Raw genomic sequence first — 15,563 nt, forward strand, 5'->3', positions numbered from 1 at the left:
TAATAGTGTGAGAGTCCAGTCCATAGCGGATCTAACATAATAGTGTGAGAGTCCAGTCCATAGCGGATCTAACATAATAGTGTGAGAGTCCAGTCCATAGTGGATCTAACATAATAGTGTGAGAGTCCAGTCCATAGCGGATCTAACATAATAGTGTGAGAGTCCAGTCCATAGTGGATCTAACATAATAGTGTGAGAGTCCAGTCCATAGTGGATCTAACATAATAGTGTGAGAGTCCAGTCCATAGTGGATCTAACATAATAGTGTGAGAGTCCAGTCCATAGTGGATCTAACATAATAGTGTGAGAGTCCAGTCCATAGTGGATCTAACATAATAGTGAGAGTCCAGTCCATAGTGGATCTAACATAATAGTGTGAGAGTCCAGTCCATAGTGGATCTAACATAATAGTGTGAGAGTCCAGTCCATAGTGGATCTAACATAACAGTGTGAGAGTCCAGTCCATAGTGGATCTAACATAATAGTGTGAGAGTCCAGTCCATAGTGGATCTAACATAATATTGTGAGAGTCCAGTCCATAGTGGATCTAACATAATATTGTGAGAGTCCAGTCCATAGTGGATCTAACATAATATTGTGAGAGTCCAGTCCATAGTGGATCTAACATAATAGTGTGAGAGTCCAGTCCATAGTGGATCTAACGTAATAGTGTGAGAGTCCAGTCCATAGTGGGTCTAACATAATTGTGTGAGAGTCCAGTCCATAGTGGATCTAACATAATAGTCATTGAGTTGTGCGACGTCAGGACCTAATTCGACAAATTGTCAGCCAAGTTTCAATGTCATGCACCTGTGGGGACTCCAGGTGCTGATTGTCGCCCTGATTATGACCTACACAGGTGTCCAAGCACGTGAGTCGATCACACCCTGCGGCGTGACCTGGTTTCAGGTGATTGGGACATTTTTTTATTATTTGTCCTCACTATTTCCATCATGCAGCAAAGGTACACCTGGGGGGTCTTTTTTTTATTTTTGTTACAAAGCGGCCGCCATGCAGCTGAGGCCTCAGCCGTAGATCCTCGCTTATGAGCCCTCGGGCGCAACGCCTCGTGCAAAGAGCCGAAATGAAGGGTGATGAAGTCTCTCCTTGCCTCGGGCGCCAAGCACTCAACTCCGGTACATAACGGCAAACATTTAGTATAAATACATCAGGGGGTCCCCAACCTTGTTTTTGCACCAGGGACCAGTTTGATTTAGGCATTAATGTCAAGGACCGGACTTCCAGGTGTGGCATTTAGTTATAGCAAATACAAACCCCGTTTCCATATGAGTTGGGAAATAGTGTTAGATGTAAATATAAACAGAATACAATGATTTGCAAATCACTTTCAACCCATATTCAGTTGAATATGCTACAAAGACAACATATTTGATGGCCGCCTCCGCTTGGGATGGTTTCCTGCTGGCTCCGCTGTGAACGGGACTCTCGCTGCTGTGTCTTGGATCCTCTTTGGACTGGACTCTCGCGACTGTGTTGGATCCATTGTGGATTGAACTTTCACAGTATCATGTTAGACCCGCTCGACATCCATTGCTTTCCTCCTCTCCAAGGTTCTCATAGTCATCATTGTCACCGACGTCCCACTGGGTGTGAGTTTTTCCTTGCCCTTATGTGGGCCTACCGAGGATGTGGTGGTGGTTTGTGCAGCCCTTTGAGACACTAGTGATTTAGGGCTGTATAAGTAAACATTGATTGATTGATTGATTAAATCTGATAATTGCAAATAATCATTAACTTTAGAGTTTGATGCCAGCGAAACGTGACAAAAAAGTTGGGAAAGATGGCAATAAATACTGATAAAAAAAAAAGAGGAATGCTCATCAAACACTTATTAGGAACATCCCACAGGTGTGCAGGCTAATTGGGAACAGGTGGGTGCCATGATTGGGTATAAAAGCAGCTTCCATGCAATGCTAAGTAATTCACAAACAAGGATGGGGCCGAGGGTCACCAATTTGTAAGCAAATTGTCAAACAGTTTTAGAACAACATTTCTCAACGAGCTATTGCAGGGAATTTACCATCTACGGTCCGTAAAATCATCAGAGAATCTGGAGAAATCACTGCACGTAAGCGATGATATTACGGATCTTTGATCCCTCGGGCGGTACCGCATCAAAAAACCGACATCAGTGTGTAAAGGATATCACCACATGGGCTGAAGAACACTTCATAAAACCACTCTCAGTAGCTACAGTTGGTCGCTACATCTGTAAGTGCAAGTTAAAACCCTGCTATGCCAAGCCAAAGCTATTTATCAACAACACCCAGGAACGCCGCCGGCTATTTTGTCTTTGTAGCATATTGAACTGAATATGGGTTGAAAAGGATTTGCAAATCATTGTATTCCGTTTATATTTACATCTAACACAATTTCCCAACTCATATGGCAACGGGATTTGTAGTAGGGGTGTAACGGTACGTGTATTTGTATTGAAGCGTTTCGGTACAGGGGTTTCAGTTCGGTTCGGAGGTGTACCAAACGAGTTTCCACACGGACATATTAGGTAGCACACCGCACGTTGTGTAAACAATGCAGAGCGAGGCACGAAACCCGGCATGTTAGCAGCGACCGGGCTAGGACAACATGCAAAAGCCAGAGCTGGAGGACCCTTCTGCCTCGTTATCATCTCCCCTTCGGGAAAACTTCGGCTTCGCGGTGCGATACAACAATGGAGGACGGAGGTTTGCCGACATTGTTCGGCTGCAGTAGGGTACGCTTCTGCCAACACGTCAAACATGCTAACCCCTTTGAAGCGGCACCACCCCCAAATAAACCTCGCTTAAAGGAAGCGAAAGAGGAGCGTGTCTCAAACACTGCATTCAAGCAGCAATAACAAATGTTTTTATAGCAGCACATTTAAGACCATCCATCCATCTATTTTTCTACCGCTAATCCCGTTCGGGGTTGCGTTAAAACTAGATTTTGACCCACTTCTATGGTGGAAGAACAATGAGCCCATATATCCTCTTACTCCCAAGTTAGCCAGGCAGAGGGGGGAAAGAAACGTTAATCTGAGGCTGAATTGACTTAAAACTTTTTAATTTTGCACTTTGCACAAGTTGTGTCATTTTATTTCATCTGAGCAACAACTGGAGGCAGTTTAATGTTGATTAACGTGGACCCCGACTTAAATAGGTTGGAAAAACTTATTGGGGTGTTACCATTCAGTGGTCAATTGTACGGAATATGTGCTGTACTGTGCAATCTACTAATAAAAGTCTCAATCAATCCAAAAAAGCACTTTATATGTAGAAAGGTTTTGTTAAGAAACCATTCTGAGACTTATCTTATTTAGATTTTATTTTATACATGTTGATCACATTAACCCTGGCAATGGAGCCTGTGTGTTTATGTATTTTATGCCATTGTTTACAAATTTGGTAAATAAATAACCAAAACATGTATATTTTGTTGTTTTCTTACTGTACCGAAAATGAACCGAACCGTGACCTCAAAACCGAGGTACGTACCGAACCGAAATTTTTGGGTACCGTTACACCCCGAGGTAGAAGTAGTATTTTTTGGGGGGCTTTAATATTTAATATTTTATATTCCGGTGGGTTATAGTTGATACATCCCATTCCAGGACAAGAGCATGGGTATATAAAAAAGCTAGAAATACTTGACATTAGTTCCTATAGATTTTTGTGAATGACTATTTCGATTCTAAAAGTTAGTCATTCATATTTTGTGCAATGTTTCATGCGTAAATACACTAACTTTAGGCTTTTTTGGTCCATGTTTCCATGTGAAAATACATCCGTTATGGAGAACTATGCTTATTTTTTCTCCGTCAGCACAATTATTACATGCAACATTTTAGCATTTCTCCATACTCCTATGGTCACTTTGTTCCTGATCTGCCCTGATCTTAGGTCATCCGCCTGCCAGAGACTGCAGATGGAACAATCGGAAGTGGAAAGGGAACAAAAACAGAATGCTGGACGACAGCAAAGACTTACAGCGTGTGGAGCAGCGGACGGCGTCCACGAAGTACATCCGTACATGACAGGACAACAATGGCCACACAAAAAAGACAACTTAAATATTCTTGATTGCTAAAATAAAGCAGGTGCCGGGAATGGTGCTCAAAGGAAGACATGAAACTGCAACACCCGGAAAACCTACTTTGAGACAAGAGCTATAGTGATACATGGTTGGTTATGGTTTAAATTCATAGCTCCTTTAGTATAATCGTGCTCATTAATAGCCCAACTTAGTGTTTTTCAACCATTGTGCCGTGAAATACAGTCTGCTGTGCCGTGGAATGTAATTTTGCCTAATTGGGTAAAAATACTTTTAGAAAACCAGTAATTATAATCTGCAAATGTGCCGTTGTTGAGTGTTGGTGATGTCTATTTCTCGTCAGAGTAACCGTGTAATACTCTTCCATATCAGTAGGTGGCAGCCGGTAGCTAATTGCTTTGTAGATGTCGGGAACAAGTCGTGAGAGACGACGATCGTTTGTCGTGATCACAATATGCAGGCGACAGCGGTAGGCAAAGTGAAGGTAAAAAAAGGGATCTAATGCTTAATCCAAAAATAAACAAAACGCGAGTGCCCTTAAGGAAAAATATTAAAGTTTTGGAATGGCTATGCAGAACAAAACTAAAACTGAACTGGCTACAAAGTAAAGAAAGACAGAATGCTGGACGACAGCAAAGACTTACAGCGTGTGGAGCAGCGGACGGCGTCCACAAAGTACATCCGTACATGAAAACAATAGCCACACCAAAAAAGACAACTTAAATATTCTTGATTGCTAAAACAAAGCAGGAGCGGGGAATGGCGCTCAAAGGAAGACATGAAACTGCAACACCCGGACAACCTACTTTGAGACAAGAGCTATAGTGATGCGACGACGACTTTTTATTGTCTACCGAGTGTCATTTTTTTATTTTTTTCAGCCGGTGGTGTGCCTTAGGGATTTTTTTCAATCAAAAATGTTTGAAAAACACCACCCAGTAGGACGTGTGCACCTACAGCAGCACCCTGGTTAAAGACTGCTGTTTTTAAAAGTGACTACCAGCAATAAAATGGGCTTTTTTTTAATAGCTCCTATAGTTAAAGTTAAAGATAAAGTACCAATGATTGTCACACACACTCTTGGTGTGGCGAAATTATTCTCTGCATTTGACCCATCACCCTTGGTCACCCCCTGGGAGGTGAGGGGAGCAGTGGGCAGCAGCGGTGCCGCGCCCGGGAATCATATGTGGTGATTTATCCCCCAATTCCATCCCTTGATGCTGAGTGCCAAGGAGGAAAGGAAAGAGTCCCATTTTTATAGTCTTTGGTATGACTCGGCCGGGATTTGAACTCACAACCTACCTATCTCAGTATAATTGTGCTCGGCAGAACGGAACTAAAGATGTACCGGCTACAAAGTCAACAAAAAAAGAATGCTGGACGACAGCAAAGACTTACAGCGTGTGGAGCAGCGGACGGCGTCCACAAAGTACATCCCTACATAACAATGGCCACACAAAAAAAGATAACTTAAATATTCTTGATTGCTAAAGAACAGCAGGTGCGGGGAATGGCGCTCAAAGGAAGACATGAAACTGCAACACCCGGACAACCTACTTTGAGACAAGAGCTATACTGATGCGACGACGACTTTTTATTGTCTACTGAGTGTCATTTTTTAATTTTTTTCAGCCGGTGGTGTGCCTTAGGGATTTTTTTTCAATCAAAAATGTTTGAAAAACACCACCCAGTAGGACGTGTGCACCTACCTGGTTAAAGACTGCTGTTTTTAAAAGTGACTACCAGCAATAAAATTGGCTTTTTTTTAATAGCTCCTATAGTTAAAGTTAAAGATAAAACACCAATGATTGTCACACACACTCTTGGTGTGGCGAAATTATTCTCTGCATTTGACCCATCACCCTTGATCACCCCCTGGGAGGTGAGGGGAGCAGTGGGCACCAGCGGTGCCGCGCCCGGGAATCATATGTGGTGATTTGACCCCCAATTCCATCCCTTGATGCTGAGTGCCAAGGAGGAAAGGAAAGAGTCCCATTTTTATAGTCTTTGGTATGACTCGGATGGGATTTGAACTCACAACCTACTTATCTCAGTATAATTGTGCTCGGCAGAACAGAACTAAAGATGTACCGGCTACAAAGTCAACAAAAAAAGAATGCTGGATGACAGCAAAGACTTACAGCGAGTGGAGCAGCGGACGGCGTCCACAAAGTACATCCCTACATGAAATAACAATGGCCACACTAAAAAAGATAACCTAAATATTCTTGATTACTAAAACAAGGCAGCTGTGGGGAATAGCGCCTCAAAAAGGACATGAAACTGCAACACCCGGACAACCTACTTTGAGACAAGAGCTATACTGATGCATTTGGCTATGGTTTTAATTCATATCCAACAACTGCGACGACGACTTTTTATTGTCTACTGAGAGTCATTTTTTTATTTTTTTCAGCCGGTGGTGTGCCTTAGGCATTTTTTTCAATCAAAAATGTTTGAAAAACACCACCCAGTAGGACGTGTGCACCTACAGCAGCACCCTGGTTAAAGACTGCTGTTTTTAAAAGTGACTACCAGCAATAAAATAGGCGATTTTTAATAGCTCCTATAGTATAATCGTGTTCATTAATAGCCAAACTCAGTGTTTTTCAACCATTGTGCCGTGAAATACAAAGTCAACAAAAACAGAATGCTGGACGACAGCAAAGACTTACAGCGTGTGGAGCAGCAGATGGCGTCCACAAAGTACATCCCTACATAACAATGGCCACACAAAAAAAGATGACATAAATCTTCTTGATTGCTAAAGAAAAGCAGCTGTGGGGAATGGCGCCTCAAAAAGGACATGAAACTGCAACACCTGGACAACCTACTTTTAGACAAGAGCTATAGTGACTTTTTATTGTCTACTGAGTGTCATTTTTTTATTTTTTTCAGCCGGTGGTGTGCCTTAGGGATTTTTTTTCAATCAAAAATGTTTGAAAAACACCACCCAGTAGGACGTGTGCACCTACAGCAGCACCCTGGTTAAAGACTGCTGTTTTTAAAAGTGACTACCAGCAATGAAATAGGTGTTTTTTTAAATAGCTCCTATAGTATAATCATGCTCATTAATAGCCTAACTCAGTGTTTTTCAACCATTGAGCCGTGAAATACAGTCTGATGTGCAGTGGAATGTAATTTTGCCTAATTGGGTTAAAAATATTTTTAGAAAACCAGTAATTATAATCTGCAAATGTGCCGTTTTTGACGTCAGAGTAACCGTGTAATACTCTTCCATATCAGTAGGTGGCAGCCGGTAGCTAATTGCTTTGTAGATGTCGGGAACAAGTCGTGAGAGACGACGATCGTTTGTCGTGATCACAATATGCAGGCGACAGCGGAAGGCAAAGTGAAGGTAAAAAAAGGGATCTAATGCTTAATCCAAAAATAAACAAAACGCGAGTGCCCTTAAGGAAAAATATTAAAGTTTTGGGAACAAAACTAAAACTGAACTGGCTACAAAGTAAAGAAAAACAGAATGCTGGACGACAGCAAAGACTTACAGCGTGTGGAGCAGCAGACGGCGTCCACAAAGTACATCTGTACATAACAATGGCCACACAAAAAAAGATGACATAAATATTCTTGATTACTAAAGAAAAGCAGGTGCGGGGAATGGCGCTCAAAGGAAGACATGAAACTGCAACACCCGGACAACCTACTTTGAGACAAGAGCTATAGTGACTTTTTATTGTCTACTGAGTGTCATTTTTTTATTTTTTTCCGCCGGTTGTGTGCCTTAGGCATTTTTTTCAATCAAAAATGTTTGAAAAACACCACCCAGTAGGACGTGTGCACCTACAGCAGCACCCTGGTTAAAGACTGCTGTTTTTAAAAGTGACTACCAGCAATAAAATAGGTGTTTTTTAAAATAGCTCCTATAGTATAATCATGCTCATTAATAGCCAAACTCAGTGTTTTTCAACCATTGTGCCGTGAAATACAAAGTCAACAAAAACAGAATGCTGGACGACAGCAAAGACTTACAGCGAGTGGAGCAGCGGACGGCGTCCACAAAGTACATCCCTACATGACAACAATGGCCACACTAAAAAAGCTAACTTAAAAATTCCTGATTGCTAAAGAACAGCAGGTGCGGGGAATAGCGCATCAAAAAGGACATGAAACTGCAACACCCGGACAACCTACTTTGAGACAAGAGCTATACTGATGCGACGACGACTTTTTATTGTCTACTGAGTGTCTTTTTTTTATTTTTTTCAGCCGGTGGTGTGCCTCAGGATTGTTTTTCAATCAAAAATGTTTGAAAAACACCACCCAGTAGGACGTGTGCACCTACAGCAGCACCCTGGTTAAAGACTGCTGTTTTTAAAAGTGACTACCAGCAATAAAATGGGCTTTTTTTTAATAGCTCCTATAGTTAAAGTTAAAGATAAAGTACCAATGATTGTCACACACACTCTTGGTGTGGCGAAATTATTCTCTGCATTTGACCCATCACCCTTGGTCACCCCCTGGGAGGTGAGGGGAGCAGTGGGCAGCAGCGGTGCCGCGCCCGGGAATCATATGTGGTGATTTATCCCCCAATTCCATCCCTTGATGCTGAGTGCCAAGGAGGAAAGGAAAGAGTCCCATTTTTATAGTCTTTGGTATGACTCGGCCGGGATTTGAACTCACAACCTACCTATCTCAGTATAATTGTGCTCGGCAGAACGGAACTAAAGATGTACCGGCTACAAAGTCAACAAAAAAAGAATGCTGGACGACAGCAAAGACTTACAGCGTGTGGAGCAGCGGACGGCGTCCACAAAGTACATCCCTACATAACAATGGCCACACAAAAAAAGATAACTTAAATATTCTTGATTGCTAAAGAACAGCAGGTGCGGGGAATGGCGCTCAAAGGAAGACATGAAACTGCAACACCCGGACAACCTACTTTGAGACAAGAGCTATACTGATGCGACGACGACTTTTTATTGTCTACTGAGTGTCATTTTTTAATTTTTTTCAGCCGGTGGTGTGCCTTAGGGATTTTTTTTCAATCAAAAATGTTTGAAAAACACCACCCAGTAGGACGTGTGCACCTACCTGGTTAAAGACTGCTGTTTTTAAAAGTGACTACCAGCAATAAAATTGGCTTTTTTTTAATAGCTCCTATAGTTAAAGTTAAAGATAAAACACCAATGATTGTCACACACACTCTTGGTGTGGCGAAATTATTCTCTGCATTTGACCCATCACCCTTGATCACCCCCTGGGAGGTGAGGGGAGCAGTGGGCACCAGCGGTGCCGCGCCCGGGAATCATATGTGGTGATTTGACCCCCAATTCCATCCCTTGATGCTGAGTGCCAAGGAGGAAAGGAAAGAGTCCCATTTTTATAGTCTTTGGTATGACTCGGATGGGATTTGAACTCACAACCTACTTATCTCAGTATAATTGTGCTCGGCAGAACAGAACTAAAGATGTACCGGCTACAAAGTCAACAAAAAAAGAATGCTGGATGACAGCAAAGACTTACAGCGAGTGGAGCAGCGGACGGCGTCCACAAAGTACATCCCTACATGAAATAACAATGGCCACACTAAAAAAGATAACCTAAATATTCTTGATTACTAAAACAAGGCAGCTGTGGGGAATAGCGCCTCAAAAAGGACATGAAACTGCAACACCCGGACAACCTACTTTGAGACAAGAGCTATACTGATGCATTTGGCTATGGTTTTAATTCATATCCAACAACTGCGACGACGACTTTTTATTGTCTACTGAGAGTCATTTTTTTATTTTTTTCAGCCGGTGGTGTGCCTTAGGCATTTTTTTCAATCAAAAATGTTTGAAAAACACCACCCAGTAGGACGTGTGCACCTACAGCAGCACCCTGGTTAAAGACTGCTGTTTTTAAAAGTGACTACCAGCAATAAAATAGGCGATTTTTAATAGCTCCTATAGTATAATCGTGTTCATTAATAGCCAAACTCAGTGTTTTTCAACCATTGTGCCGTGAAATACAAAGTCAACAAAAACAGAATGCTGGACGACAGCAAAGACTTACAGCGTGTGGAGCAGCAGATGGCGTCCACAAAGTACATCCCTACATAACAATGGCCACACAAAAAAAGATGACATAAATCTTCTTGATTGCTAAAGAAAAGCAGCTGTGGGGAATGGCGCCTCAAAAAGGACATGAAACTGCAACACCTGGACAACCTACTTTTAGACAAGAGCTATAGTGACTTTTTATTGTCTACTGAGTGTCATTTTTTTATTTTTTTCAGCCGGTGGTGTGCCTTAGGGATTTTTTTTCAATCAAAAATGTTTGAAAAACACCACCCAGTAGGACGTGTGCACCTACAGCAGCACCCTGGTTAAAGACTGCTGTTTTTAAAAGTGACTACCAGCAATGAAATAGGTGTTTTTTTAAATAGCTCCTATAGTATAATCATGCTCATTAATAGCCTAACTCAGTGTTTTTCAACCATTGAGCCGTGAAATACAGTCTGATGTGCAGTGGAATGTAATTTTGCCTAATTGGGTTAAAAATATTTTTAGAAAACCAGTAATTATAATCTGCAAATGTGCCGTTTTTGACGTCAGAGTAACCGTGTAATACTCTTCCATATCAGTAGGTGGCAGCCGGTAGCTAATTGCTTTGTAGATGTCGGGAACAAGTCGTGAGAGACGACGATCGTTTGTCGTGATCACAATATGCAGGCGACAGCGGAAGGCAAAGTGAAGGTAAAAAAAGGGATCTAATGCTTAATCCAAAAATAAACAAAACGCGAGTGCCCTTAAGGAAAAATATTAAAGTTTTGGGAACAAAACTAAAACTGAACTGGCTACAAAGTAAAGAAAAACAGAATGCTGGACGACAGCAAAGACTTACAGCGTGTGGAGCAGCAGACGGCGTCCACAAAGTACATCTGTACATAACAATGGCCACACAAAAAAAGATGACATAAATATTCTTGATTACTAAAGAAAAGCAGGTGCGGGGAATGGCGCTCAAAGGAAGACATGAAACTGCAACACCCGGACAACCTACTTTGAGACAAGAGCTATAGTGACTTTTTATTGTCTACTGAGTGTCATTTTTTTATTTTTTTCCGCCGGTTGTGTGCCTTAGGCATTTTTTTCAATCAAAAATGTTTGAAAAACACCACCCAGTAGGACGTGTGCACCTACAGCAGCACCCTGGTTAAAGACTGCTGTTTTTAAAAGTGACTACCAGCAATAAAATAGGTGTTTTTTAAAATAGCTCCTATAGTATAATCATGCTCATTAATAGCCAAACTCAGTGTTTTTCAACCATTGTGCCGTGAAATACAAAGTCAACAAAAACAGAATGCTGGACGACAGCAAAGACTTACAGCGAGTGGAGCAGCGGACGGCGTCCACAAAGTACATCCCTACATGACAACAATGGCCACACTAAAAAAGCTAACTTAAAAATTCCTGATTGCTAAAGAACAGCAGGTGCGGGGAATAGCGCATCAAAAAGGACATGAAACTGCAACACCCGGACAACCTACTTTGAGACAAGAGCTATACTGATGCGACGACGACTTTTTATTGTCTACTGAGTGTCTTTTTTTTATTTTTTTCAGCCGGTGGTGTGCCTCAGGATTGTTTTTCAATCAAAAATGTTTGAAAAACACCACCCAGTAGGACGTGTGCACCTACAGCAGCACCCTGGTTAAAGACTGCTGTTTTTAAAAGTGACTACCAGCAATAAAATAGGTGTTTTTTTAAATAGCTCCTATAGTAAAAATGTGTTCATTAATAGCCCAACTCAGTGTTTTTCAACCATTGTGCCGTGAAATACAAAGTCAACAAAAACAGAATGCTGGACGACAGCAAAGACTTACAGCGAGTGGAGCAGCGGACGGCGTCCACAAAGTACATCCGTACATGACAACAATGGCCACACTAAAAAAGCTAACTTAAAAATTCCTGATTGCTAAAGAACAGCAGGTGCGGGGAATGGCGCTCAAAGGAAGATATGAAACTGCAACACCCGGACAACCTACTTTGAGACAAGAGCTATACTGATGCGACGACGACTTTTTATTGTCTACTGAGTGTCATTTTTTTATTTTTTTCAGCCTTTGGTGTGCCTTAGGGATTTTTTTTCAATCAAAAATGTTTGAAAAACACCACCCAGTAGGACGTGTGCACCTACAGCAGCACCCTGGTTAAAGACTGCTGTTTTTAAAAGTGACTACCAGCAGTAAAATAGGCGATTTTTAATAGCTCCTATAGTATAATCATGCTCATTAATAGCCCAACTCAGTGTTTTTCAACCATTGTGCCGTGAAATACATTCTGGTGTGCAGTGGAATGTAATTTTGCCTAATTGGGTTAAAGATATTTTTTGAAAACCAGTAATTATAATCTGCAAATGTGCCGTTGTTGACGTCAGAGTAACCGTGTAATACTCTTCCATATCAGTAGGTGGCAGCCGGTAGCTAATTGCTTTGTAGATGTCGGGAACAAGTCGTGTCAGACGACGATCGTTTGTCGTGATCACAATATGCAGGCGACAGCGGAAGGCAGAGTGAAGGTAAAAAAAGCGATCTAATGCTTAATCCAAAAATAATTAAAATGCGAGTGCCCTTAAGGAAAAATATTAAAGTTTTGGAATGGCTATGCAGAACAAAACTAAAACTGAACTGGCTACAAAGTAAAGAAAAACAGAATGCTGGACGACAGCAAAGACTTACAGCGTGTGGAGCAGCAGACGGCGTCCACAAAGTACATCCGTACATAACAATGGCCACACAAAAAAAGATGACTTAAATATTCTTGATTGCTAAAGAACAGCAGCTGTGGGGAATAGCGCCTCAAAAAGGACATGAAACTGCAACACCCGGACAACCTACTTTGAGACAAGCGCTATAGTGATGCATTTGGCTATGGTTTGAATTCATATCCAACCATTGCAACGACGACTTTTTATTGTCTACTGAGTGTCATTTTTTAATTTTTTTCAGCCGGTGGTGTGCCTTGGGATTGTTTTTTATGAAAAAAATGCGTCTTGGCTCAAAAAAAAGGTTGAAAAACACCGCCATGTAGGACGTGTGCACCTATAGCAGCACCCTGGTAAAAGACTGGGGGTGTGGTGCTGTTTTTAAAAGTGACTACCAGCAATGAAATAGGTGTTTTTTTAAATAGCTCCTATAGTAAAAATGTGTTCATTAATAGCCAAACTCAGTGTTTTTCAACCATTGTGCCGTGAAATACAAAGTCAACAAAAACAGAGTGCTGGACGACAGCAAAGACTTACAGCGAGTGGAGCAGCAGACGGCGTCCACAAAGTACATCCCTACATAACAATGGCCACACAAAAAAAGATGACATAAATCTTCTTGATTGCTAAAACAAGGCAGGTGCGGGGAATGGCGCTCAAAGGAAGACATGAAACTGCAACACCCGGACAACCTACTTTGAGACAAGAGCTATAGTGACTTTTTATTGTCTACTGAGAGTCATTTTTTTTATTTTTTTCAGCCGGTTGTGTGCCTTCGGATTTTTTTCAATCAAAAATGTTTGAAAAACACCACCCAGTAGGACGTGTGCACCTACAGCAGCACCCTGGTTAAAGACTGCTGTTTTTAAAAGTGACTACCAGCAATAAAATAGGCGATTTTTAACAGCTCCTATAGTATAAATGTGCTAATTAATATCCCAAATATAACAAAAAAAAAAAAATGGCTTGACTTGATTTCCACGAGGACGCGCCATTTTTGACGGTAAAAAAACGACAAATAAAAAGGTGGCACTCACCAAAGAGGGAGTTGGCGAAGCCGTACCACACGCAGCCCCGCTCCCCGATCAGCCAGCGTCCCTGCGTGCTGGCGGCGAAGCTGAAGGGCGTCCCCAGCACGCACACCAGCAGGTCGCTGACGGAAATGTTGACCAGGAGCAGGTTGATGGGCGAGCGCAGCACCTTGAAGCGGGAGAAGAGCACCAGCACCAGCAAGTTGTTGACAAGTCCCAAAGTGCCGATGAAGCCCAAGCACACGGCCACCACCGCGTTCCCCGTCGGGGTGAGGGTGGAGCGCGGAGAGCCGCCCACCGCCGGGTGTCCGTCCCCGGGCAGGGAGACGTTGAGGTCCGCGCAGCCGCTCAGGCTCGCGTTGGACACGAGCATCGCTGCTGCGGCGGCGGGGGCGCGCGGACCGGATACGAGTACGAGTATCGGGGGGGGGGGGGCTTTGTCACATAAAAAAAAATTAAAATAAAATAAATGTAATGATTTAGTGTAACACTTTATTTTGGTTGGATTGCACAACTTTTTAAAAGTGCTTAAAAAAAAAAAAAAATCCGAAAAAAAAAAAAAAAGTTTGATTCTAGTCTGCATGCACACACTGACTATTTGTAGGGATGCTGCTGTCTCTTCACACCTTCCTTCTCTGGCCGTGTTTTAAATCATTCTTGGCCGCTTATCGGCTGCTGACGTAAGGGCAGAGGGTGTGTGTGTGTGTGTGTGTGTGTGTGTGTGTGTGTGTGTGTGTGTTTGGGGAGGGGGCTCTGAAGACTAAACAGACCATCATCATCACCATCATCCTTATTATCGCCACCCCTGTAAGCTCATAGCGCATTAAAAAAAAACACGGTAAAAGAATGGCTAAATCAGGCTAAAATTAAGGTTTTAGAAACCAGGAACACCACACCCACCGTCAAGCATGGTGGTGGTATAAGAAAACTTAAAAGCTTGGGCAATATAATGATGATCAGAATTTTACTTGGCAAAATTATGAAAAAAAAAGTCAGCTATTCACCTGGCGGGTTTGTTTTTTTTCCCCAGGGATTTCTTGTTTTATCATATATTGCTATGTATGCTGTGTATGCACCTTAAATTAACACAAAATCCTGACTTTGGAACAATGTTCACATATTGTAGTATTTAGCTCTCTATTAGAATGCAATGGTTTTCCGTATTGGGACCAAGATTTCAGTCCTAACTTGTTCACCGGTCCTCATAATGAAGGTACTTTTCCTTGTTGATGTCTCAAAAAGGGTAGAAATACAAGAACACAAATAAATAAGAGTTGTAGAAATGAATGGAAACTCAAGACAGCCATGACATTACGTTCTTTGCAAGTGTATGTAAACTTTTGATCGTGTGTCTGAAGACCAAACAAACCATCATCATCATCATCACCATCATCACCATCATCCTTATTATCGCCACCCCTGTAAGCTCATAGCGCATTAAAAAAAAAAAAACGGTAAAAGAATGGCTAAATCAGGCTAAAATTAAGGTTTTAGAAACCAGGAACACCACACCCACCGTCAAGCATGGTGGTGGTATAAGAAAACTTAAAAACTTGGGCAATATAATGATGATCAGAATTTTACTTGGCAAAATTATGAAAAAAAAAGTCAGCTATTCACCTGGCGGGTTTTTTTTTTTTTCCCAGGGATTTCTTGTTTTATCATATATTGCTATGTATGCTGTGTATGCACCTTAAATCAACACAAAATCCTGACTTTGGAACAATGTTCACATATTGTAGTATTTAGCTCTCTATTAGAATGCAA

The 15,563-nt window shown here is 41.8% G+C and overlaps 1 protein-coding gene across 1 annotated transcript in view; it reads right to left on the reverse strand.

The window, feature by feature from the left end:
* The window catches only part of LOC133544907 (vertebrate ancient opsin-like), a 188,374-nt gene extending 174,205 nt beyond the window's left edge, over nucleotides 1-14,169 (reverse strand). Inside the window, exon 1 of the mRNA XM_061890148.1 lies at nucleotides 13,803-14,169. Coding sequence (XP_061746132.1) covers nucleotides 13,803-14,169 — 367 coding nt within the window. The remainder of the gene's footprint in view (nucleotides 1-13,802) is intronic.
* Between the last annotated feature and the right edge of the window lie 1,394 nt (nucleotides 14,170-15,563).

Source organism: Nerophis ophidion, linkage group LG28 (assembly GCF_033978795.1).
Source record: "Nerophis ophidion isolate RoL-2023_Sa linkage group LG28, RoL_Noph_v1.0, whole genome shotgun sequence".
Taxonomy (NCBI): domain Eukaryota; kingdom Metazoa; phylum Chordata; class Actinopteri; order Syngnathiformes; family Syngnathidae; genus Nerophis; species Nerophis ophidion.